The sequence below is a fragment of the Nerophis lumbriciformis genome, linkage group LG39 (genome assembly GCF_033978685.3).
Source record: "Nerophis lumbriciformis linkage group LG39, RoL_Nlum_v2.1, whole genome shotgun sequence".
In the NCBI taxonomy this organism is placed as follows: Eukaryota; Metazoa; Chordata; class Actinopteri; order Syngnathiformes; family Syngnathidae; genus Nerophis; species Nerophis lumbriciformis.
In genome coordinates this window covers 12,492,320-12,518,686 of record NC_084586.2, presented here as the reverse complement: position 1 = coordinate 12,518,686, position 26,367 = coordinate 12,492,320, and the positions used below count along the sequence as shown (strand labels likewise).

At 40.1% G+C, this 26,367-nt stretch overlaps 1 protein-coding gene across 17 annotated transcripts in view; it reads right to left on the bottom strand.

Moving 5' to 3' along the window:
• The window catches only part of nrxn1a (neurexin 1a), a 294,437-nt gene that overhangs the window by 129,255 nt on the left and 138,815 nt on the right, over positions 1 to 26,367 (bottom strand). For 10 of the 17 annotated variants that reach the window (XM_061931898.1, XM_061931903.1, XM_061931909.1 and 7 more), the window contains 5 exons: positions 25,470 to 25,631; positions 15,413 to 15,484; positions 15,027 to 15,251; positions 8,197 to 8,344; positions 5,200 to 5,330 (listed from right to left, as the gene is read on the bottom strand). In XM_061931898.1, coding sequence (XP_061787882.1) covers positions 5,200 to 5,330; positions 8,197 to 8,344; positions 15,027 to 15,251; positions 15,413 to 15,484; positions 25,470 to 25,631 — 738 coding nt within the window. Of the gene's footprint in view, positions 1 to 5,199; positions 5,331 to 8,196; positions 8,369 to 15,026; positions 15,252 to 15,412; positions 15,485 to 25,469; positions 25,632 to 26,367 lie in introns of all 17 variants that reach the window. The other 7 variants (XM_061931896.1, XM_061931907.1, XM_061931900.1 and 4 more) reach the window with 1 other exon arrangement.

The window sequence follows — 26,367 nt, the reverse complement described above, 5'->3', positions numbered from 1 at the left end:
GTGTGTGTATAAGGACCGCAAAATGGCACCCATTAGCAGACATTTTATTTATATTTGTTTCGCAATATAATGCTAAACCAACTTTTTTAACCTTCTGGTACCTGCTGATGTGTATTTGAGATCTGCATAAGTCCTGAAAATTTGCGCGCATCCGCCACTGTTGTTTGTGGCGATACCGTAGTCGATAAGCTTCTTCTTTTTCACTATCTTCTTGTTATGGGACATTCACCCTCTGCTGTTGCCATTTCTAATATAAAGTTCTAACTTATATCTGCCATGGAAGCGCTAAAACATACCGGTGTAGTGAGTTTACATAATTCACCCAAGAAACTTTAGTTATTAGAGAGTTCCGGTCAGACTCAAGTGGTGAAGCTGTATTTTCATTTGCACTTTAATTTTATTGACAATTTAGTTAAGAAACATATATATTATTATTTATTTTGTTAGAATTAATTTATTTTAGCATTGCATAATTGTATGGAAATGTATTTTTCATCAGTTTTCATCAGCCCCTTCTTTTGCAGTATTTTCCATTAGTATTTCTTTTTGTAATCAGCCTGACCTAAACCTTGATAATAATCTTTGTGGTTAGCACATATCATTTGACAAGAATGTAAACGAATGCAGCTGAGATAGGCCCCAGCACCCCCGCGACCCTGACCGGGACAAGCGGTAGAAAATGGATGGATGGATGGATGGATGGATAAACTGTAAGTAGGTTAGATATAATAATTGAATACAATTAAAATCAAGAGTAAGATTACTAATTATAATACTATTAGAGTGGGCCCCTGGTCCCTCTATAGTGGAAAAGTTGAGCTCCAGGGTCAAAAAGGTGAAGAACCCCAGCTGAGACTACGTTGTCTACTCTTGTACAGTAAATGGCTAAGTGGTAAGAGGAATATCTGACTATACATTGACAATTGTGAAGTAACAGCATAAAGTTGTAATTGCACTGTAATTACCTTAACAATTAAAATTGTGAAGTGACAGCATTAAGTTGTCATTGTATTATAATTAACTAAACATTATTATAGTGAAGTTACAGCATAAAGTTGTCATTGTATTATAATTAACTAAACATTATTATAGTGAAGTTACAGCATAAAGTTGTCATTGTATTATAATTAAATAAACATTATTATAGTGAAGTTACAGCATAAAGTTGTCGTTGTATTATAATTAACTAAACATTATTATAGTGAAGTTACAGCATAACGTTGTCGTTGTATTATAATTAACTAAACATTATTATAGTGAAGTTACAGTATAAAGTTGTCATTGTATTATAATTAACTAAACATTATTATAGTGAAGTTACAGCATAAAGTTGTAATTGCACTGTGATTGACTAAAACAAACTGTTGTGAAGTTACAGCATAAAGTTCAAATTGTATTGTAATTAACTAAAAATAGTATTGTGAAGTAACAGCATAAAGTTCTAATTGTATTGTAATGAACTAAAAATACTATTGTGAAGTAACAGCATGAAGTTCTAATTGTATTGCAGTTATAGTTAATTGCTGTAAATATGTTTTACAGTACATGACTGTAAATTTACAGTGAAAGTAATGCAGTTTTTAGCCAGCAATTTACAATGTCAATCTTTACAGTGTGGCTTTTAGCTCATTGGCTAGCCAGTGTTGGGTTGGTTACTGAAAACCAGTAACTAGCTACAGTTACTAGTTACTTTATTTCAAAAGTAACTCAGTTACTAACTCAGTTCCTTACACCAAAAAGTAATGCGTTACTGTGAAAAGTAACTAGTTACTTCTTTTTTTCCCTATTTTTTTTTTAAGGCTCCCATTAATGCCCTTTTAGCCTTCATTTCAGTACTGTTATTGCACTGGAGAATAATACAATGTGTTGATCAACTTGACATGCTTTTGCATCACTGAACTCTGCAAAGCAATGTGGTCTACATACAACACACAAAGACAAAGATATGTTTCAAAGGGCCAATTTATTTCAGGCCAGAACAAATTGACAAAACTATTTTAAATAGCTGCAATATAATGGCACTTTAACTTTAAGTAGATATTTGATCCTAGACACAACTTACATGTAACTAAAATGTTCTTCTCTTTGTGCTCGACAAAAGAGAAGTAGTGAGAATGTTAAGGCACTTGACTTCTGGCTTCACCATGATGTCATGTTAGTTGTTATGAGAGTAGCGTATGTGTGTGTGTGTGTGGCCCTTTAAGATATGACAGCATGTGAGGTGAGTGACGTCAGTGAGTGAGTGGGCGAGAGAAGTGAGGGACCGGCGACAGTGAGTGCGTGCAGTTGCTCGAGCTTGGTGGATGGTGAATAAAGTCACAAAGTTGCAACAAACCGCTGGGCTCATCATTCACCCTCAGCTGTAAAGACCCACTTCCGGGTAAAGTGAAGGTTGTTAGCCCCGAAGTACATCGGCCCTGGAGGAACGTCTCCCTGCACCCCTCAACTACGGTCTGGGAGCCCCCCCCCCCGCCCACACAAAGCACGCCTCTTCTTTTCCACCGCAGCGCTGCAATAAAACACACTCAGATCTTCTGTTTCTAGCCGATACTACATTAAAAAATAACGTAAAAATAACGCAGTAACGCATCATGTAGGTAACTGAGTTACTGAATATAAAAAATAACGCGTTAGATTACTAGTTACCGCCGAAACTAACGGCGTTACAGTAACGCGTTAGTCCCAACACTGTGGCTAGCACAGTCAGTGAGGATTTGGGGGTCACCGGTTCAAGGCCTTGACTGCACAGCATGACTGCTCTTAATGTATCTGCTATGTGCTGCTAAGCATGGGCACACTACAGATGTCTGTACATCAAGTAGTTACTATTGGGGTACAGTCTACTTGCATCAGTGCCAAGTGGGTCACTTACCTACCAGATTCAATAGAGGTAATGTGGGGGCCATTTTCATAGGTTTAATGCTGTAAAGAGGCTAATCCAGCATAGATATGCTAAGAAGATATGCGACATGTTCCCGGGCTGCACTTTAAACCAGTCTTACTTTTGACAGCAGTTTTAAATGTAGTTTTAGCCAGTGCCACCCACACTGTAGCTTAAATGTAAATAATAGATTTCTCAATGTTGTCATGACCTGAACTATGGCGTGGTTTGTTCTCCCGACGTGCAAATGATTTGGACCGGACATGGCTTGGAGGTGGGTACATGATTTAATATTAACGCTCAAAAAAAAAAGGAACAAACAAAAGGCGATCACAGTGGAGGTACAAAACTTGGCTATAAACACAAAACTTGCACAAAGGCAGAAACTATTAACAATGAAACCAAACCAGAAACTGACGCAGTAATAAACACAAACTTACTTGGCATGGACTAAAAGGAGCAGCATGAACGATGGACATGAAACAAAGTGTCAGGAATGTGCAGAGCATAAATGTGGATGTCGCCAGGCTGACCAACAGAAAAAGAAAAGCTTAAATAACACAGACATGATTAACGAAAACAGGTGCGTGACTCAAAACGTGAAACAGGTGCGTGACGTGACAGGTGAAAACTAATGGGTTGCTATGGAAACAAAACAAGGGAGTGAACATGTCACGTTCGGGGCGCATGATGATGCGGGGTTTTGTTCTCCCAAGATGCAAGGGACGAATCCGGACAGGACTTGCAGGTAACACTTGATTTAATAATAAAACAACACAAAACAGGTACAAAACAGAAAAACAAACCGACTGAGAAAGGTGCCGAGCGCACCGGAAGCTAAGGCTACAACTTAGCAAAGACTATGACACTTAGCAGGGGCTAGGAGACAAGCAAAAACTTACGTAGCAGTCGCGTGACACAAATAAAGAAACCAGGCTGACTGACTGGAAAAGGCAGGCTTAAATAATGTCAGTGATTACAACAGGTGCGCGTCAGAAACACAAGCGGCAGGTGGAATTAATATGTAACTATGGCAACCAACTCAAAGGTGCACAGACAGGAACAAAATGAGTCCAAGACTAACAGAAAACACACGTGAACCGAAAACCCAAACAGAAATATGATCCGGGCAGCGGATCATAACAGAACAACCAGAAACTAAAGAGTCCAATAACTAAACAAAACAAAACATGACTAAAACAAAACATGATTACACAGACATGAAAAATGCAGAGAGAAAAAGCGCTATATAAATATAATTCACTTCACTTCATAGTCTTTTGACAAAAATGTATTTTAGTTTTAGTCATATTTCAGTCATCTAAGTTGATTTAGTTTTAGTCGACTAAATTCCTCAATATTTTAGTCAACTAAAATTACAGTAAATTTGGCCACTGAATAAAATACGAAGTATAAAGGATAAATAATCTTTGAAATTGTCTTGAAACTACTAACCTTACTGTGTGTTATTATTTTAGCTGAAATTAAGCCTTTTTTTTTTCAAATGTTGAATAATACTGTCTATGACTCATTGGTCATATGAAGAAACTAAGTAGTCGTATTCTATATTGTGTATAACTACACTGGAGGTACACAATTGGCGTCTTGACCACCGTCCTCATTAAACGGTAATAGGTTGACCTTCTACCGCTCGTCCATCGAGAGCCTGCTGACCTACTGTATTACGGTAAGGTACGGCAGCTGCACCGCAGCAGACAGGGAGAGGCTGCAAAGAGTGGTCAAGACGGCTCAGAAGATCATCGGCCGCCCTCTCCCCTCTCTGACGGACATCTACACCTCCCGCTGCCTCAACAGAGCCAGTGCCATCATTAAGGACAGCACCCACCCTGGCTCTGACCTGTTCCACCTGCTGCCCTCTGGGAAGCGCTACAGGTGCATTAAAACCAAAACAAACAGGCTAAAGAACAGCTTCTTCCCCAGGGCCATAACCATCCTGAACGGACTGCCCCATTGTCCCTCATAACTGCCTTCTCTTCGGTGCAATAACCCATTCCACCAACCACCCTGTTTTTGTTTTGTTTTTTCATGTATATATTCATTTCACACCATATTCATTGCACTTCTACATTTTTTAAATTTTTATATATTTGCACATTGTTTTTCTAGCATGCACACATCGCACTGTATGGAATGGCCTCAATCTCGTTACCTTGCGTAATGACAATAAAGCTGATTCTGATTCTGATTAACAATAACCAAGACGGAAATTTTAAGTAAACAAAATGAACATTGCTTTGAATTCCAATACTCCCGGCATAAGATTTTGTATCTTTTCTGTTTTTGGTTAACACACGCACCTCTGTTGGGAAGATGAGTCCGGCGCGGTCCTCAGGAAGTCCACCGAGGTACAGCGTCTCGTCCAGGTCCAAGATCTCGCTATCGCCCGGCGCCGTGTACGCCGTCCGCACGCTGTTCACCGAGATAGTCCCTGAACACATCACCAATGACCTTCAGCGTCACTGTCGTCATCACTGAGATGCTCATTGTATTGCCGCCCCCCTTTGTACCTCCTCCACATCACAAGTGATGCAAATCTGAATCTGGAGCGGCCTCGTCAGTGAGTCAATAGCGAGGCAGTTCGCGCTGCCGTGAGTGTCCAGCGTTTCGTCATCAATAAATCATCGGTTTATTTTCAGCCATGAGTGCAGTTAGTTAACAAACACCGAGAAGTCAGTAATGAGGCATGATGACTCAACAGAAATGTGCTTGCTTACTACGTGATTGTAGTTGCCCTTAAACATCAACAATGTAATAAACAATGGCAGGCTTTATTGATTTCTCTAATCACCACCACACTGAAAGTTGGATTCAATAACCACTGTTTGTTTTTCTTACTACAGGCAGCAGGCAGACAAACAGAATTACTGACTTTCCACAGGGAGCAGCAAAGCAGGCAAATTTAGCTCCGGACCGCCGTGCCAACAACGCTGTCCAAAAAGTGACGTAGAGCAGAAATGTGGGCGCTTGTGCAACCTTCTGCATATTGGACCTTGTTTTCTTATTCATATCAGGCAGAATCAGAATTATGATGCCAGGGGGGGTCAATCACATGAATTCATTTGGTTTTCACGCCCTGCTGAAACAACCCCCTATTTACTCATCTTCAATGGCTGGCTGGGAACCAAACCTAAACCATCCAAACCATACTTGCCAACATTGAGACCTCCGATTTCGGGAGGTGGGGGGTGGAGGCGTGGTCGGGGGTGGGGCAGGGCGTGGTTGGGGGCGTGGTTAAGAGGGGAGGAGTATATTGACAACTAGAATTTACCAAGTCAAGTATTTCATATATATATATATATATATATATCCTGAAAATATGCAAACAAAACTGTGTTTCGATAATTGATACTTCAAACTTGCATAAATAAATATTAAGGAATATAACATAACTTGGCTTCTGAGAGCTTCAAAATGTAATGAATAAAATGCTAAAGTTGTTGATAAACAAGCAATTCTTTTAATAATTAAATATGGTCATTTTAAATGAATTATTATGATCATTTATAATTAATTATTTCAAATATATTTATTTTAATGTATAATTCTATGGCTGGATGTAATAAGGAGTCAGAAAAATACAAATAAAAATACAATTATTTTGATGTTTTTAGCAAAATATAGTAAAAATGTATTTAGTTTTTTTTAAAAAATTAACAATTATATTTATTTTTAGGTAAGATAAACATAATAATACAATTTATCTCTAGTCTGGATGATTTAGTTCTTGTCACCCTGTCAAGGCTGTCCTCACTCAGGTCCGCATGGAGCTGGAGGGGGCGTGGTCTCCAGCTCCGGCTGAAAATCGGGAGATTTTCCGGAGAATATTTGTCCCGGGAGGTTTTCGGGAGAGGCGCTGAATTTCGGGAGTCTCCCGGAAAATTCGGTAGGGTTGGCAAGTATGATCCAAACCAAAGGCAGCAGCGTGGACCATTAAGACGATTTGAATAAAAACTAACCGACGCAGTATTCATTTACCAGGACCTCGACGTTATTCTGGCACATACCCATACCTGCCAACTTTTGAAATCAGAAAAACCTAGTAGCCAGGGTCCAGGGGCCACAGGCCCCGGTAGGTCCAGGAAAAAGTCCTGGTGGGGGGTTCAGGGGGGAGAAGCCACCCGACGCAAAATGATTATTAGCATTCAGACAGGTTAAAATGTTGCTAAAACCATCACTTTTCTATCAGTCACAGTGACTTTTCAAAACAAAAATATTACAGCAAAAATCATATGGGTTGATTGACATGTTTATTCTGTAAGCTAACTTCAATAGTTTGAAATTATTTTGACAGTTAATGCCAGTTATCCTGTCAACCTTTCACAAGACTTCAATTTGTTAATTGAAAGTATAAACAGTATAAACACTTTTTACAGTAAACAAATGGTAAAACAGTACTAAACAATTCCATTAAAAAAAAATTGGTGTCATTATTAACTTTCTGTCCAAGCTTGTATAATCTACTGCCTTGTTCAATTGTAAAAAATATTCTGTGCCTAAAATTCACATTTCTATCACAATTATCATACTGTAAACATGGTAAGCTAACTTCATTAAAATTAATAGTCCTGTCAATAGCATGGAATTACAATTCAAATGTAGTTTTTTCGTAAGCCTTTCAAAAGAATTCAAAATATGAAAAATTAATGAAAATTAATTTAAGCCATCAGACACTTGAAAAGTGGCACATCACATCTCTAATGTAATCATTAAGCATTTATCACATCCAAAGAATCTGTTTGGGCGACGAAAAACGTTGAAAGTTTTCCACTTGTATCGCTAGCAACGGCATTAGACTTGTGTTTTTTTGTCCCAGCGTGGTCTTTTACATCGCTAATTCCTCCGTGTCCGATCGAAAAATCTTGTCTGCACAAGGTGCAATTCGCGTAGTTTTCACCCTTTTTGGAACGGATAATTATTCCCGGATAGGCTTTTGAATATTCTTCACGGAATGACTGCAGTTTTCTTTTCGGTTTAAGACTCGTTTGCGATTTTTCTCCGGCTGACTCCATGATCGTTCGCTCGTTTGGAAACAATGGCAACTGGTGCCTCGTGCTTGGCAGTGGTGCTATAAATAGCCTCGCGCATGGCATTCGAAATGGCTCGATAGGAAGTTACGGGAAGCAGTGTCGATTGTCATTGTTGTTACGCGATTTCGTGAATAAAACTTTAATTTTTTAAATTTTTTTTAATTAATGAAAAACCGTATTTTTTATCACTGCAACCGTAACCCGGAATAGGTTGATGAAAACCGTACTAATTACGGGAAAACCGGAGTAGTTGGCAGGTATGCATACCTGAGCGTCCGTCCCTCTGAAAGTCCACGTGGTACCACTCTCCGTCATTGACCTTCTTGTCGATGGCCCTGGTCTTTGTGGTCCCTGAGCCCATGTCCAGCAGCAGGTACAGGTGACCGTCCAGCATCTCAATGGCAAAGAAGTCCACCTGGAAAAGAGGGGGGAAAAAAACCTACAATAGATTGTTGTCGGCAATATTTAACATATGGAATGTTGCTCCGAGGTGGTTTAAAAATATGTTGTTTTTTTACAGGAAGCCTGATGTTTGGGGATATTTTGATGATTCAATCAAAAATAACGTTCTGGTGGCCATCTTGGATTAGTAATATTGGGGTGTATCAATACAACTTTTCCACTTCTGAGACGATATTGATATTGGAACCTTCAGTATTGGCATACTTGCCAACCCTTTCGAATTTTCCGAGAGACTCCCGAATTTCAGTGCCTCTCCCGAAAATCTCCCGGGACAACCATTCTCCCGAATTTCTCCCGATTTCCAGCCGGACTGAAGGCACGCCCCCTCCAGGTCCGTGTGGACCTGAGTGAGGACAGCCTGTCGTCACGTCCGCTTGGCCAACCAAAGGGTAACCACAGAACACTATATATGGCGTCACATTAGTGCCAAAAATCCGAGCGCATAAAAACTGTTATCGCGCGCTGATTCTCCACTTTGTGCGCGCGCGCGACACCCTTTTTCGCGCGCGTGGTGCCTTTTTGCGCACGCGCGGTGCCTGTCTGTGCGTGCGCGGTGCCTTTTTGCGCACGCGCGGTGCCTTTCTGCGCGCGCGCGAAGCCTTTCTGCGCGCTCTCTGTGTACTCCTGGCATCTCTCCTCGCGCTGTCATGTTTCTTTTTGGCACTTTGGGGGCGGGTATGCTTAGACGGCCCCTCCTTTCTGATTGGTCAGGCGAAAAATGCTGAAAAATGCTCAGAGCCAATCAGAAGTATAGCAGGGCGGGTCATCGTCAATATGTATCAAGATTTACGGAGGAAGAAGTGGATAAAAAAATGTCGCGCGCTGATGAAGGTTATTTCATACCACATAAACACAATACAGGGTAATACAAAATGTGACCCAAATAAATAATAAGACAACAAACACCATAATCACATCTTTCAACCAGAACTGGTCAACCAGCAATAACATCCAACCATAACATTATTTTATATTTTCACTTCTTCTTGAACATTTGCTTTCTAATTTATGGAATTTCTTTTGATTCAGCCATAAAATTTATGAAATAATCTTTGAATTTTGTTTTTAAAATGTTAAAAATAGCTTTTAATAATGTATTCTGAAACAGTTTAAAATAATCAGAGAACTGACTAACACTGATCCTACACAACTATGTTGCACAATTAATTCTTTTTTTTTTTAAAGCGAAAGAGGTAATTTCAACAGGTACAGCATCCTATGTCATATCTACAAGTAATACGATTTGTAACAAGGCAAACCGTTTGTAAATTGGTCGAAAATCGAGCAAGTTATGGTAATTTAATTAGTACATGTACCATTGACATCAATGTAATAATTGAGGCTAGATGTCCGAGGTAAGATGGCTACAACGTTGCTACACTGGAGAATGATTGGTCATATGAAAAATGCTCAGAGCCAATCAGAAAGGAGGGGCCGTCTAAGCATACCCGCCCCCAAAGTGCCAAAAAGAAACATGACAGCGCGAGGAGAGATGCCAGGAGTACACAGAGAGCGCGCAGAAAGGCGCCGCGCGCGCGCAAAAAGGCACCACGCGCGCGCAAAAGAGTGTCGCGCGTGCGCACGAAGTGGAGAATCAGCGCGCGATAACAGTTTTTATGCGCTCGGATTTTTGGCACTAATGTGACGCCATAACTATACCGTATAGCAGGGGTCACCAACGCGGTGCCCGCGGGCGCCAGGTAGCCCGTAAGGACCAGATGAGTAGCCCGCTGGCCTGTTCTAAAAATAGCTCAAATAGCAGCACTTACCAGTGAGCTGCCTCTATTTTTCAAATGTTATTTATTTACTAGCAAGCTGGTCTCGCTTTGCTCGACATTTTTAATTCTAAGAGAGACAAAACTCAAATAGAATTTGAAAATCCAAGAAAGAATTTTAAAGACTTGGTCTTCACTAACTGACAAAGAAACAGATAACAGATTTGGTGTCCAGTTCAAAGTGTGACATGATTTATTTAAGAATTTGAGAGTTGACTTTTGTATTTTACATGAGTTATTATTTGTACAAACATGGTGCAAAGTAATTCATGATTTGTAAAAAATGTTAGTGGCTAGCTAGTTAAAATGGGATATTGTGATTAGGGATGTCCCGATCCGATATTTGGATCGGATCGGCTGCCGATATTTGCCAAAAATTGCGTATCGGCAAGGCATGGGAAAATGCCGATCCAGATCCAGTTTTAAAAAAAACTCCGGTCCGTGTTTTCCAACGCACCGATTTAAATAATTCCACTTTTCTGCTGCTCCCTAATTTCCGTTCCACATTTTCCAGCACACCTTCAACACATCCACAGGTCTGTGGATTCTCACGCAGTTGCTTTTAGCTGCTGGCATTACACGACAGGCTCTTCTCACTCTTTCCTGTGTCTCCCTCTCACAGACAGCAAGTGCACCTTCTTACACACGTCACATACTGTCACGTCATACGTCACATACTGTCACGACATACGTCACATACGTATACGTCCTCCCCGGGCAGAGAGGTAGCAGCATGGCTAACGTTAGCTGTGATGCTAGCGCAGCCGTGCGAGCAACGCTCCCTCTAAGGTGCTCGCCTGTGCAATTGTGCACTGTTTAAGCGTCCTCTGCGCATAGCAAATCTATGCCACGCACAAAATCAAATAAAAAAATAAGCGCATAACAATTTTTGACACACGGACACGACAGAGAAAACAGTTTTCGTCATTATTGTTCAAATATTGTGACGTCTGTCGAGACGCTTATCTCCATTCGGTGCCACACGTCCACACCATCAAAATGCCGAGGCAAACATTTCCACGTCAACACCGTATGAAAAAATTAGTGGTTTTTTTAGTTGTGATTTTCTTCTCTGCATGAAAGTTTAAAAGTAGCATATATTAATGCAGTATTTTAACTGTAGATTTATTCTCATATCAAACTCTTTTGGCTGTCTTTTTGACACTTAACCTCCACACCCTGGATTATAAATAATGTAAATAATTCAATGTGATTATCTTGTGTGATGACTGTATTATGATGATAGTATATATCTGATAGTATATATCTGTATCATGAATCAATTTAAGTGGACCCCGACTTAAACAAGTTGAAAAACTTATTGGGGTGTTACCATTTAGTGGTCAATTGTACGGATTATGTACTTCACTGTGCAACCTACTAATAAAAGTCTCAATCAATCAATCAATCAAAACACATAGAATCATCATACTGCTGTGATTATATGCATCAAGTGTTCATTCAAGGCTAAGGCAAAATATCGAGATATATATTGTGTATCGCAATATGGCCTTAAAATATCGCATTAAAAAAAGGCCATATCGCCCAGCCCTAGTTCAATGATGCCATTTCTGTTTGTCATGTATAATTTTGTCTATTTTGTGTTTATCCTTGAATAAACAGGTCAGTTTCTTGTTATCAACCATTGTGTATTATTCAAACTCCCCTAATTCAGCTGGCTAGTTGTTATCAAGAGTACTAAAACCCTTTTCAACATGATTCTGACAACTAAGTAGGCTAAATAACTTTAAGCTTTAATACATGCTCGGATAGGCCAGTATCGGTCAGTATCGGTATCAGTCAGTATCGGTATCGGATCGGAAATGCAAAAACAATATCGGTATCGGATCGGAAGTGCAAAAACCTGGATCGGGACATCCCTAATTGTGATTTCACAAGACTGTCTTAGCAGTGATCATTTGAAAATGTTCAATTTGAAAAATGTGCACTTAGAGAAAATATAAAAATAAAGTGTTGCATATTGATATTTATCTGTTTCTATATATATTTATTGTGAGAAATCATTAAGATGATCAGTGTTTCCACAAAGATAAATATCATTAATTATTAATAATAACATAGAGTCAAAGGTAAATTGAGCAAATTGGCTATTTCTGGCAATTTATTTAAGTGTGTATCAAACTGGTAGCCCCTGCGATGAGGTGGCGACTTGTCCAGGGTGTACCCCGCCTTCCGCCCGATTGTAGCTGAGATAGGCTCCCCAAAGGGAATAAGCGGTAGAAAATGGATGGATGGAAACTGGTAGCCCTTCGCATTAATCAGTACCCAAGAAGTAGCTCTTGGTTTCAAAAAGGTTGGTGACCCCTGCCGTATAGTGTTCTGTGGTTACTTTTTGGTTGGCCAACGGTTTACGTTGTATTGCGCACCCTTGACGGCAAGTGTGGGAGTCGGTTCTGAAGTATGAAGTAAAGAGACGTAACTTCGTCACCTCGCCTGGTTATTGACTCCAACCCAGAATATTACACTGCCCATACCTACGCTCCTTCAAAGGCTGTGCTACTGGCTGCAAAGCATTGCACTTTCAAATACAACAATGAGTAGAGAGGAGTGTTGTATGTGTAAATAAATGAACACTGAAATTCAAGTATTTATTTTATTTATATGTATATATATATATATATATTAGAGATGTCGATAAATGCGTTAAAATGTAATATCGGAAATTATCGGTATCGTTTTTTTTTATTATCAGTATCAGTTTTTTTTTGTTTTTTTTTTAAATTAAATCAACATAAAAAAAACACAAGATACACTTACAATTAGTGCACCAACCCAAAAAACCTTCCTCCCCCATTTACACTCATTCACACAAAAGGTTGTTTTTTTCTGTTATTAATATTCTGGTTCCTACATTATATATGAATATATATATCAATACAGTCTGCAAGGGATACAGTCCGTAAGCACACATGATTGTGCGTGCTGCTGGTCCACTAATAGTACTAACCTTTAACAGTTAATTTTACTCATTTTCATTAATTACTAGTTTCAATGTAACTGTTTTTATATTGTTTTACTTTCTTTTTTATTCAAGAAAATGTTTTTAATTTGAGTTGATTTATTTTGGAAAACCTTGTTACATTGTTTAATGCATCAAGCAGGGCATCACAACAAAATTAGGCATAATAATGTGTTAATTCCACGACTGTATATATCGGTATCGATTGATATCGGAAACGGTAATTAAGAGTTGGACAATATCGGAATATCGGATATGGGCAAAAAAAGCCATTATCGGACATCCCTACCTCTATTACATAGCGACGAGCTCCTAGTATATAGCCTACCATGTATACCTGACCTAAATACTTTACTTAAAGGGGAACATTATCACAATTTCAGAATGGTTAAAAACCATTAAAAATCAGTTCCCAGTGGCTTATTATATTTTTCGAAGTTTTTTTCAAAATTTTACCCATCACGCAATATCCCTAAAAAAAGCTTCAAAGTGCCTGATTTTAACCATCGTTATAAACACCCGTACATTTTCCTGTGACGTCACATAGTGATGCCAACACAAACAAACATGGCGGAAAGAACAGCAAGCTATAGCGACATTAGCTCGGATTCAGACTCGGATTTCAGCGGCTTAAGCGATTCAACAGATTACGCATGTATTGAAACGGATGTTTGTAGTGTGGAGGCAGGTAGCGAAAACGAAATTGAAGAAGAAACTGAAGCTATTGAGCCATATCGGTTTGAACCGTATGCAAGCGAAACCGACGAAAACGACACGACAGCCAGTGACACGGGAGAAAGCGAGGACGAATTCGGCGATCGCCTTCTAACCAACGATTGGTATGTGTTTGTTTGGCATTAAAGGAAACTAACAACTATGAACTAGGTTTACAGCATATGAAATACATTTGGCAACAACATGCACTTTGAGAGTGCAGACAGCCCAATTTTCATCAATTAATATATTCTGTAGACATACCCTCATCTGCGCTCTTTTCCTGAAAGCTGATCTGTCCAGTTTTGGAGTTGATGTCAGCAGGCCAGGGAAGCTAGGGTCGATAGGGGGTTTAGCTCGCTCGTCTGCGGGAACAAACTGCCGCCATTGCTTGCCGTGCTACCGAGGTACTTTGTCCCTAAATTGTTCACACACTCCGGCAGATTCAATGGGGGTCTGGCGGCAGATTTATTTGACTTTATCGTTGGAAATGCATCTGCTTTGAGTGTCGCAGGATATCCACACATTCTTGCCATCTCTGTCGTAGCATAGCTTACGTCGGTAAAGTGTGCGGAACAAACGTCCAATTTCTTGCCACTTTGGCATCTTTGGGCCACTGGTGCAACTTGAATCCGTCCCTGTTCGTGTTGTTACACCCTCCGACAACACACCGACGAGGCATGATGTCTCCAAGGTACGGAAAACAGTCGAAAAAAACGGAAAATAACAGAGCTGATTTGACTCGATGTTTGAGAAAATGGCGGATTGCTTCCCGATGTGACGCCACGTTGTGACGTCATCGCTCCGAGAGCGAATATTAGAAAGGCGTTTAATTCGCCAAAATTCACCCATTTAGAGTTCGGAAATCGGTTAAAAAAATATATGGTCTTTTTTCTGCAACATCAAGGTATATATTGACGCTTACATAGGTCTGGTGATAATGTTCCCCTTTAAATTAGAAGAAAGACCAGCCTTGTGAGCGTATTTAAATGTTAACTGGCAGTCAAGCGTTGCACAAGTAGGACTTATTGTAACGGAGCCTTAAATCGCAAAGTTGAGATATAAGCCGATATAATCAAATACTTTTTTTTGTTGTCGATATCGGATAGGGACACCCCTGATTACAATGTTTGTTTTTCTGGTTTATGTCAGTCAACAGTTTCTACCTTGACAGTGGGCGGTGTGCGGGGGTCCTTGCGCTGAACCTGTCTGGACTTCCCGTGGCTGAAGAGCATCAAGCCGTTGGGCTCGGTGGTCCTGAAGTCGAAGGAAATGGACCCGGCTTTCTTCGCCGTCCACTTGCTGAGCGCCACGAAGGACTCCGGTGTGTCAAAGGTCACGGGATCCAGCGTGGCCACGCTCTCGCACTTAAAAGATACCACGCCGCTAACCTGAAGAGGGGAGTGTTTTTGTTTAGTTAGATTGGACTCATCAGTCATCAAACTGCTTCTGCATCCCAATCACAGAGCCGACGCCTTCTTTAAAGCGCAATTCTCACAAAAGGATGTCTGCATTTATCGCATGAGAGGATGAAGACAATACGTGAGCCTACCTTCATCTTGGGGTCTCCCTGTTTAGCGAGTCTCGACAGCTCCAGCCGCACATCATTATTTTTGTACACCACCTTCAGGCGGAGAGATTTAGGGAGGAGGGGAGAAAGGATGAAACATGAAGTCACCTTTGAATAACAAAAAGAGAAAAGCTGCCATTTTGAAGAAATTCTTGGGAGTCTTTTCAAAACACTCACGCTGTGCCACATAATTGGACATCGGGGAGTTTTCTTTAATTATCTCGCTGTGTCACTAGAGTGCGCGGGAAAGGAGCAAAGGAGATACGACATCCATTGAATAACGGTTTTAAGCGTCCCAAATGAAGGAGGGAACGAGGCAACCATTAGAATTTTAACTTAGAAAAGGCCTCCTCTTAAAGGGAACTGCACTTCCTTGGGGAATTTTGTCTATCGTTCACAATCATTACAGGAGACAAGAAGACAAAAGGTTTAGTTTTTTTTTTAACATTCTAACTTGTAAAAATCGGCTCGTTCTTGGTGGCTAGCAATGCAGCTAATGCAGGCCTGGGCAATTATTTTGACTCGGGGGACCAAATTTAGAGAAAGAAATGTATCTGGGGGCCGGTATATCTCATTTTTAGGAACACTAATACAAAACCTCACAATAATGTCTGATTGAATGCTAAAGACGTTATGACAGACCGCCTTAAAAAACAGAATGGAATTTTGCATTTTTTTTACCGAATGAGACACCCAGAATGTACATGAAAATAAAGAATGTGGGATTTACAATATTAACTATGAACATACTTGCCAACCCTCCCGGATTTTCCGGGAGACTCCCGAAATTCAGCGCCTCTCCCGAAAACCTCCCGGGACAAATTATCTCCCGAAAATCTCCCGAAATTCAGGCGGACTCAGGTCCGCATTTCCCACAATATAAACGGTGTGCCTGCCCAATGACGTTATAACTGTAGAATGATGGAGGGCGAGTTCTTGGTTCCTTATGTGGGTTTATTGTTAGGCAGTTTCATGAACGTCCTCCCAGCGCGGTAACAACACACAACAACAGCACTCACGTTTTGGTCTGCCGTAAACAGCAATGTTGTGACACTCTTAAACAGGACGATACTGCCATCTGGTGCATTTGATGAAAGCACTTTTGTGCGTGCCACACAGCAATGCATCATCAGAGAGGGTGTTCAGCATGGTTAGAAAAATAGTGACAGAGAATAGAACAAGGATGGACAATTCAACCCTTAACTCAACAAGTATATGTGTAAATAAATGAACACTGAAATTGAAGTATTTATTTTATATATATATATATATATATATATATATATATATAACGTGTCTGTTATAGTATTGTTCGGAGTATAAGTCGCTCCGGAGTATAAGCCGCACCGGCCGAAAATGCATAATAAAAAAGGGAAAAAACATATATAAGTCGCACTGGAGTATAAGTCGCATTTTTTGGGGAAATTTATTTGATAAAAGCCAACACCAAGAATAGACATTTGAAAGGCAATTTAAAATAAAAAAATAAAAAATAATGAACAACAGGCTGAATAAGTGTACGTTATATGAGGCATAAATGGATATGTATATATTATATATATTTATTAATATTTCTTTTATTGTATATATATATATATATATATATATATATATATATATATATATATATATATATATATATATATATATATATATATATATATACATACAATAAAATAAATATATATTTATAGCTAGAATTCACTGAAAGTCAAGTATTTCTTATATATATATATATATGAAATACTTGACTTGGTGAATTCTAGCTGTAAATATACTCCTCCCCTCTTAGCCACGCCCCCAACCACGCCCCTCCCCCACCTCCCGAAATCGGAGGTCTCAAGGTTGGCAAGTATGACTATGAACGATAAAACACTGAATATTGACAACATATGAACGTCACACCCCCTCTCAATCGACATATTTTACAATCAAGCGAAACGCAACAAAAATACAACAAACACAGCGAAATATGAACGTGAAGGGTAAAAAAAAACACAGCTATAATCTGATATATCACTAAGTTTTAGAACTTTTATGTAGAAATGTCCTTCCGCGTCTGTCCCTGACACCCACATTTTAGGCTGGCCGCTCTGGAAACACTCTGTGGAAACGCTCCCCACCCACACTGCTTGGTGCCTCGTCTGAGCTGCTGTGACTTAGATGACCATAGTAACTAATTAGATGACCATAGTAACTAATTAGATGACCATTGTAACTAATTAGATGACCATAGTAACTAGTCTGAGCTAATGGGAGCAATTAATTCTACCTCTAAATTACTTAAAAAATACATTAAAAAAACCACCAACAATATTTCATCTACGACGTAACCTGTATAATAACCAAGCTGTAGTGACATTGTTATTGTAAGAGAGAACACTGAGGAACGGTTTATCTAACGTAGTAACACATCGTCTTGCTTCGGTATTAGCCGTAAAAGCTAACTACGGAAAGAGATACGCTAGCGTCTACGTCAGCACGAAACGCGTTTGCGTTTGTAATGCACAGCACAATGCGATAGAACACCAATCTGTACTGAATGAAAAATGTGAACAACCATATTACAGTAACTGTAAAGTATTAGCCCACATTTCATGTTTTGTTTGTACATAGCTCGCCAGACAGCGTATGTACTAGGGCTGCAACAACTAATCGATTAAAATCGATTATAAAAATAGTTGACGATTAATTTAGTCATCGATTCGTTGGATCTATGCTATGCGCATGCGCAGAGGCAATTATTTATTTATTTATATTAATTTTTTTATAAACCTTTATTTATAAACTGCGACATGTACAAACAGCTGAGAAACAATAATCAAAATAAGTATGGTGCCAGTATGCTGTTTTTTTTCCAATAAAATACTGGAAAGGATAGAAATGTAGTTTGTCTCTTTTATCCGAGTAGTAATCGATTAATCGAAGCAATAATCGACAGATTAATCGATTATCAAATTAATCGTTAGTTGCAGCCCTAGTATGTACTGTAGTTGTAATAACACGTATGACGTGCTGCGTGTATCATGCACAATATTAATGTGTGACTCACTCGATGGACAGCTGGACGGATATGCTTTTTTCCAGTTTATTTGGGTGAGCACTCCATTTACGTCCAAGTTCCACATTTACAGCTTTGAGTCACGCCGACCTCACTCTCTTGGCTTCCGTCTGCTTCAACGTCTCACCCTCCATTCGTGCTGGCTTCTATGACCAGTTGTTCATCCTCCGTATATTCAGCTTCAAAAAGATAAGGTTGTGAGTCTTGTTTGTCCAAAAATATTTGTCTTTGTTGTCTATCACCGAGTCAGCCATGTTTAGAACACACTCGCGTTTGTTTCCGGAAGTAGAAACACACATCTGTTGCCAGAAGTCAGACGTGCGCTGCTATGGAAACGGAAATCAATGCGCAGAAGAATGATCACGTACGGTAAATATTGTACATATTACACATTGTTATGAACGTGTCTGTTATAGTATTTTTCGGAGTCGCACCGGCCGAAAATGCATAATAAAGAAGGAAAGAAAACATGTATAAGTCGCACTGGAGTATAAGTCGCATTTTTGGGGGAAATTTATTTGATACCAAGAATAGACATTTGAAAGGCAATTTAAAATAAATAAAGAATAGTGAACAACAGGCTGAATAAGTGTACGTTATATGAGGCATAAATAACCAACTGAGAACGTGCCTGGTATGTTAACGTAACATATTATGGTAAGAGTCATTCAAATAACTATAACATATAGAACAGGGGTGCTCATTACGTCGATCGCGAACTACCGGTCGATCTCGGAGGGTGTGTCAGTCGATCACCAGCCAGCCATTAAAAAAATAGTCCTAAAAATGAGCGATCATAAATCTTAACTATGACGTCACTTTTGTCACTTGATTGACATTCACGGCACCCGAGGGTCTTCTGAGATGACGCTGGCTGCTGCCAGCTCATTAAAATTACCGACTGGAAGGCGAGAAACACTTTATTTCAACAGACTCCGGCGCCGTACCTGTCGTCAAAACTCCAAAGACCGACTGCACAGTTGCACAATAAAAGCGCTGCTTCATCCTGCCTGCGCTACCAAAATAAGAGTCTCAGAAAGCTCGCGTGCACAAGCTAGCAAGCTACGGAGTTTGCCGACAATGCATTTCTTGTAAAGTGTATACAAAGGAGTACGGAAGCTGGACAAATAAGATGCCAAAAACCAACCACTTTCATGTGGTATTGGACAGAAAGGAGGACTTTTTTTCTCCTCCATTCAAAAATGCGGACCTTATCAGCACCACTGTCTGATTCCAATCAATGCAAGTCATCAGAATCAGGTAATACACCAACTTATATTCTTGTCTTCATGAAAGAAAGGAATCTATATGTATTAAACATGCTTGTATTATCTCTAAACACTTTTAACTTATTAATAGTATTAACTATATGTGTTAAACATGCTTGTATTATCTTTAAACACCTTTAACTTGTTAACAATATTAACTATGTGTTAAACATTCTTGTATTATCATTAAACACCTTTTATTTATTAACAATATTAACTATATGTGTTAAACATGCTTGCATTATCACTAAACATCTTTAACTTGTTAACAATATTAACTATATGTGTTAAACATGTTTGCATTATCTTTAAACACCTTTAAGTTGTTAACAATATTAACTATATGTGTTAAACATGCTTGTATTATCATTAAACACCTTTAACTTGTTAACAATATTAACTATATGTATTAAACATACTTGTATTTTCATTAAACACCTTTAATTTATTAACAATATTAACTATATGTGTTAAACATGCTTGTATTATCATTAAACACCTTTAACTTGTTAACAAAAACATATGTTTCATAAATAAGTAAATATAAATTATATATATGAATGAGGTAGATCCCCACGACTTGATCAATTGAAAAGTAGCTCGCCTGCAGAAAAAGTGTGAGCACCCCTGATATAGAACATGCTATACGTTTACCAAACAATCTGTCACTCCTAATCGCTAAATCCCATGAAATCTTATACGTCTAGTCTCTTACGTGAATGAGATAAATAATATTATTTGATATTTTACGGTACATGTGTTAATAATTTCACACATAAGTCGCTCCTGAGTATAAGTCGCACCCCCGGCCAAACTATGAAAAAAACTGCGACTTATAGTCCGAAAAATACGGTAGACTTGCAAAGTGTTTATAAAACGCTCCTGGAAGGTTTTGAAGTTGTTTTAGAGGTCTTTGAAGGTGACTCATTAGCCGCATCTTCCAAGCGTTTTTTAATCATTAAAATCCTTAAAAAAAAAAAGACATGTTTTCTTGTCTCTCATAATGATTGTGAACGATAGGCAGAATTAAAAAAAAAAAGTGCAGTTCCCCTTTAAGTTCAAGCAGTCTGGGATTTTTCTTTTTTTTTTATATGAAAGTGAGTATTTTGAGCTGAGTGAGCCACCCCGGCCTCATCACGGGATAACTCCCATTTGTCCCACATGCCTTTTTATTCTTCCTCCTCTTCTCCTCCGACACAGAACGCTCTCTGACTGAGCGGCAGAGACGAGGAGCTTGTGCCGAGCATTCTGATGTGGAGAGCGCGGAGCAAGCACAGGCTCGGCTTTATTAACCCGCGGCTCCTTCTCTGACCCGCCGCCGCCGCTAAAATGGCGCTTCTGCACTGGCCTTTGCCCTTTCTTTTTGCGTTTATGTCTCCCCACGTTTTGGTAATTAAAGTATTTTCTGTAAAACGCGTGCAGAGGGGTGTGCGTGCGCTCGACTCAGGCGAGCGTATGGCTTCGTTTGCTCACACGGATGATCATATCATCATCGTATTAAATATGCAAATTTGCCAGGGGAGGCTGTGCTTTGACAGCGGAAGCCTCGTTTAAACGCCATCAGTCTTAATGAAGCAACACAGAGCGCATTCATCGCCGCAGATGCAGATAGCGCGCTCTTTGTCATCTGCCGTTCTGCGAGTTTGTTTATGACGCCCTGCGTGAATGGAGGCGGCTCACACTGTGTCAATATGTCACGGAAGGTTTTCAATGTATGTTTATGCGTGTATTTATGTAGGTCAGCTGTGTATCGGCGTTTATAAGGGCGAGCGTCGCATGAGTTTTACCACAGTGGTGGAGCTAATTAGCATGTTGTGCTTAGCGCCGTAGCTAGTCCCTCAACGCCACTCATCAGTGATTCTGTCTGATGCTGGCGAGGGCACATGTGTCTGGGACTTCTGCTGAGAGTCTGCCAATTGGAAGCATCGCTGTTTGTGTGTATGCTTTTTAAAAAAAAAATAAAAATAAGGCAATGTTTGTAAAATTTTTGGGATGATTTAGAAAAAGGGTGCCCAAACTTTTTCCACAGAGGGCCACAAACTGACAAATCAAAGGATGCGGGGACCCTTTTGGTAGGGCCAAAGCCGGACTAAAATGCTAAGAGTTAGCACGCTGGCCAGATAGCGTGAAGTAACAAAAAAACATGAGCAAAATTAGCTTAAAAAGATAGCACAATGACAGTAGTAGGCCAGGGGTCGGCAACCCGCGGCTCCGGAGCCACATGCGGCTCTTTGATCACTCTGATGCGGCTCAGCTGCATACTTGCCGACCTCCCCCCCGATTTTCCCGGGAGACTTCCGGATTTCAGTGCCTCTCGCAGAAAACTCCCGGGATTAATATTCTCCGATTTTCACCCTTACAATAATAATGAGGGCGTGCCATGATGTTACAGCATTTAGCGCCCTCTACAATCTGTATAAACAGCTTGCCAGCCCAGCAACTTTAACACTCTTACTAATAATGCACCACACTTTGAACCAAAACCAAACAAGAATGACAAACACATTTCGGGAGAACATCTGCACCTTAACACAACAGAACAAATACCCAGAATCCCATGCAGCCCTGACTCTTCCGGGCTACATTATACACCCCTGCTACCACCAAACCCCGCCCCCACCCCAACCCTGCTCCCTCACACATCAACCTCCCCCTCTGTGCGTCGGTTGAGGTGGGCGGGGTTTGGTAGCGGGGGGGGTGTGTAATGTAGCCCGGAAGCGATAGGGCTGCATGGGATTCTGGGTATTTGTTCTGTTGTGTTTATGTTGTGTTACGGTGCAGATGTTCTCCCGAAATGTGTTTGTCATTCTTGTTTGGTGTGGGTTCACAGTGTGGCGCATTATTAGTAAGAGTGTTAAAGTTTTTTATACCGCCACCGTCAGTGTAACCTGTGTGGTTGTTGACCAAGTATGCATTGCTGTCACTTACGTGAGCAAGCAGAAGCAGCCATACAACGTGTGGCTAGTCCGGCACGCTGGTTGTAGTAGGCGCTAAATGCTGTACCATCACGGCACGTTCCAGAGAATATTTGCCTTGAAATTCGTAGTCTGCCAGTAAAATCGGGAGGTTTGACAAGTATGATGCTGTCAAGCGCCATTCATATGAAACCCGCGGCCCGCACTAACATTCAATTTTCATATTAAGGTGTGGGCCGTGTGTCTGAGACCCTTGGTTAATACATAGCACAAAACGTATGCAGTGTTATTTCATTTTAAATTTCAAAATATTTTGTGGCTCCCATTGTTTTCTTTAATTTGTGAAACTGGTCAAAATGGCTCTTTGACTGGTAAAGGTTGCCGACCCCTGCCCTAGTTGCTCTCTGGAACTTTTTCAAAAATGTATAAGGGGAAAAAATATATTTTTTGTTTTAATATGGTTTCTGTAGGAGGACAAACATGACACAAACCTCCCTAATTGTTATAAAGCACACTGTTTGTATTAAACATGCTTCACTGATTCAAGTATTTGGCGAGGGCCGTTTTGTCCTACTAATTTTGGCGGTCCTTGAACTCACCGTAGTTTGTTTACATGTATAACTTTCTCCGACTTTCTAGGACGTGTTTTATGCCACTTCTTTTTCTGTCTCATTTTGTCCACCAAACTTTTAACGTTGTGCATGAATGCACAAAGGTGAGTTTTGTTGATGTTAGTGACTTGTGTGGAGTGCTAATCAGACATATTTGGTCACTGCATGACTGCAAGCTAATCGATGCTAACATGCTATTTAGGCTAGCTATATGTACATATTGCATCCTTATGCCTCATTTGTAGCTATATTTGAGCTCATTTAGTTTCCTTTGAGTCCTCTTTATTCAATTTATATCTCATGACACACTATCTGTATGTAATATGGCTTTTAATTTTTTGCAGCTCCAGACAGATTTGTTTTTGTATTTTTGGTCCAATATGGCTCTTTCAACATTTTGGGTTGCTGACCCCTGGCCTAGGCTAACATGCTAACAATAACAAATATACACAGAGGTGTGTAACTGTTGAATTAGCTACAAAATCCAGCATGCTAATGTTAGCATGCTAAAATGTGTAAAGTACTGAAATATACTACTGTTACACCAAGCTGTGCCCTATTTTGAGTATGTTCGTGTTTTTCCTGTGTTTACTGTTTTAGTTCCTGTCCTGTGCTCTTGTTTTGTAGTTTTTACTTCCTGTTTTCTCGTTTCCTGCAGCAGCTTCAGGCCTGTCTTTAAGCGCTAGTCCCCACACCTGTTTTCTGTTTGTAACCAAAGACTATTCTTTTCTTGGTCGGGACTTTTGATTGTGATGTACGGATGTACTCCTTGTGGACGCGTCTCCTGCCACACAAGTCTTGCGTGTAAGTTTTTGCTGTTTTCCAGCATTCCGTTTGTTATTTTTCTATCCTGTTTTAGTTTTGCATAGTCTCCCTAAACATCGGAGCACTTCCCAGCTGCTCTCGTCGTTCCTTTATTTTTGAATCTCTACACTTAAAAACTTTAACCTGCACACTGCCTCCTCGGCTTTCTGCATTCTCCGAGCGTTACAGAAAGTCTGGACCAAGAAAGAAAGAGCACAGGACAGGAACTAAAACACTAAACGCAGGAAAACACTAATATACTCAAAATAGTACCTGAAAAATGTGTTTAAAATGCTAGCTGAGCTGACTGAGGTGTATACCTACAAAGTTAGCAAAAAAAAAAAAAGAGCATGCAAATATTAGAATGCTACCCGGGCCACACTTTGGACACTGCTGCTTAAGAAAATATGATATGTCCTCATGTAGTTGTGAATGACATGGGAGGCAATACTGTGTTGAATTACTCCGAACGTAAGAACAAGAATAAAAATGGGCGCACTCAAAGTTATTCGAGCACATGGCACACTGACAAAGCTTAACCTATTGTTACTATAACAATCTACAAGGTTAATATAGGTTGCTTCTCTTTCTTCCCCTTCATTTTTCTGCATTCTTTCGTATCTCTAGTTATCATTACGTATTTGTATTGTTGCATTTGAACAACTGTATTGTTGATAATAGAGGTAAATTATTGGTATTGTTCATTATCAATAGCGCTATTTCTATTGGTATCTGTATTGCTCCATTTGTAGTGTAATAATGCTCATTGCTATTTCTGTATTATTATTTATTTCGCTAACTGCTTATTTGCTATCACTTTTACCATCATATTTGTACACGTCGTATTTGCTGATGTTGCTCTATTGTTGTTGTTGTTGTTGTTGTGTTTGCTGTCTCTCTGTCTAATCCCCCTCTTGTCCCCACAATTTCCCCCTCTGTCTTCCTTTTTTTCTCTTTCTATCCCCTCCTGCTCCGGCCCGGCTGCACCAAATGATAATATAAATACATTTAATAAAGTCGAATACAAATAAGGCAACAAGAGAAGTATCCTACACTTCTCTTTTGTAAAGTAAATCTGAACAGCCGATATGGGCATCTACATCAACTATATGATTTGCCTGAGAAGCTAGACAGGACAAAATTAAATAAATAAAATAAATAAATAAATAAAAGTTATTCGAGCACAGAGGCAACTGTAAGGTTAATCAGCGTAAGAGCATCGTTACAACAGCGCGAGGATTGCCTAGGTGCGTGCTGCTGTTTTGGTCAGCAATAAAGTTATTCGTAAAGTACTTGTGAGACGCGGTTTTAAAGTTAAAAAAGCATATTTTTGGTCTGCTCATATCTTTGCGACAGTTTACCATTGTAAGCCCCGCCCACCTCTTTTAAACAGCCCATGAAGTTGTTGCTGACTGGGGACCCGGGCAGGTCGGCCGTGCTGGGGCTCCCTCCCACGTAGAAGAAGTCGTCAGAGCCCAGCATGGTGTAGTCCTCCTGGGTGTAGCCCGTTGTGGTCAGGATGCCGTCCACGGATATGGTCACCTACACAACAAAGCACAGGGAAAGGACACGCTATATACTCACACCAAAGGCGGCGCTAGGCGCTAGCTAGGTGCAGACCAGCCAAATTAGCCCCCGTTACTCTGGCAACCAATGTGTGGGATGCAGTCTGGTGGTGAGAAGGCCTGATTGGTTTAGGGAAGTGAAAGTGTGTGTATTGGCATATGTGATGTAATCGTTGGTAAGTGTAGTGGTATCTGTAAATACACCTGTGTTGGAGTGCGTCGTCACTATGTCTGTGTTCGCAATCTTGCTACCATTGTGCTCAGTGCATAGGGTTCTCCACCCAAAAGACCAGAGTTCAAATCTGACGTTATGGATACTGCTGTGACGATTGGATATGGTCCCACATGGTGTCAGAAATGGGATTGTTGGCAGGGATGTCCCAAATGGTGTCAGAAGGGGGATTGTTGGCACGGATGTACCAAATGGTGTCAGAAGGGGGATTGTTGGCAGTGATGTTCCAAATTGTGTCAGAAGGGGGATTGTTGGCAGTGATGTTCCAAATTGTGTCAAACATGGGATTGTTGGTAGGGATGTTTCAAAAGGTGTCAGACATGGGATTTTAAGCAGGGATGTCCTAAATGATGTCAGAAGGGGGAGTTGGCAGGGATGTCCTAAATTGAGTCAGAAGGGGGATTGTTGGCACAGATATAAAAATGGTGTCAGAAATTGGATTGTTAGCAGGGATGTCCTAAATGGTGTCAGAAGGGGGATT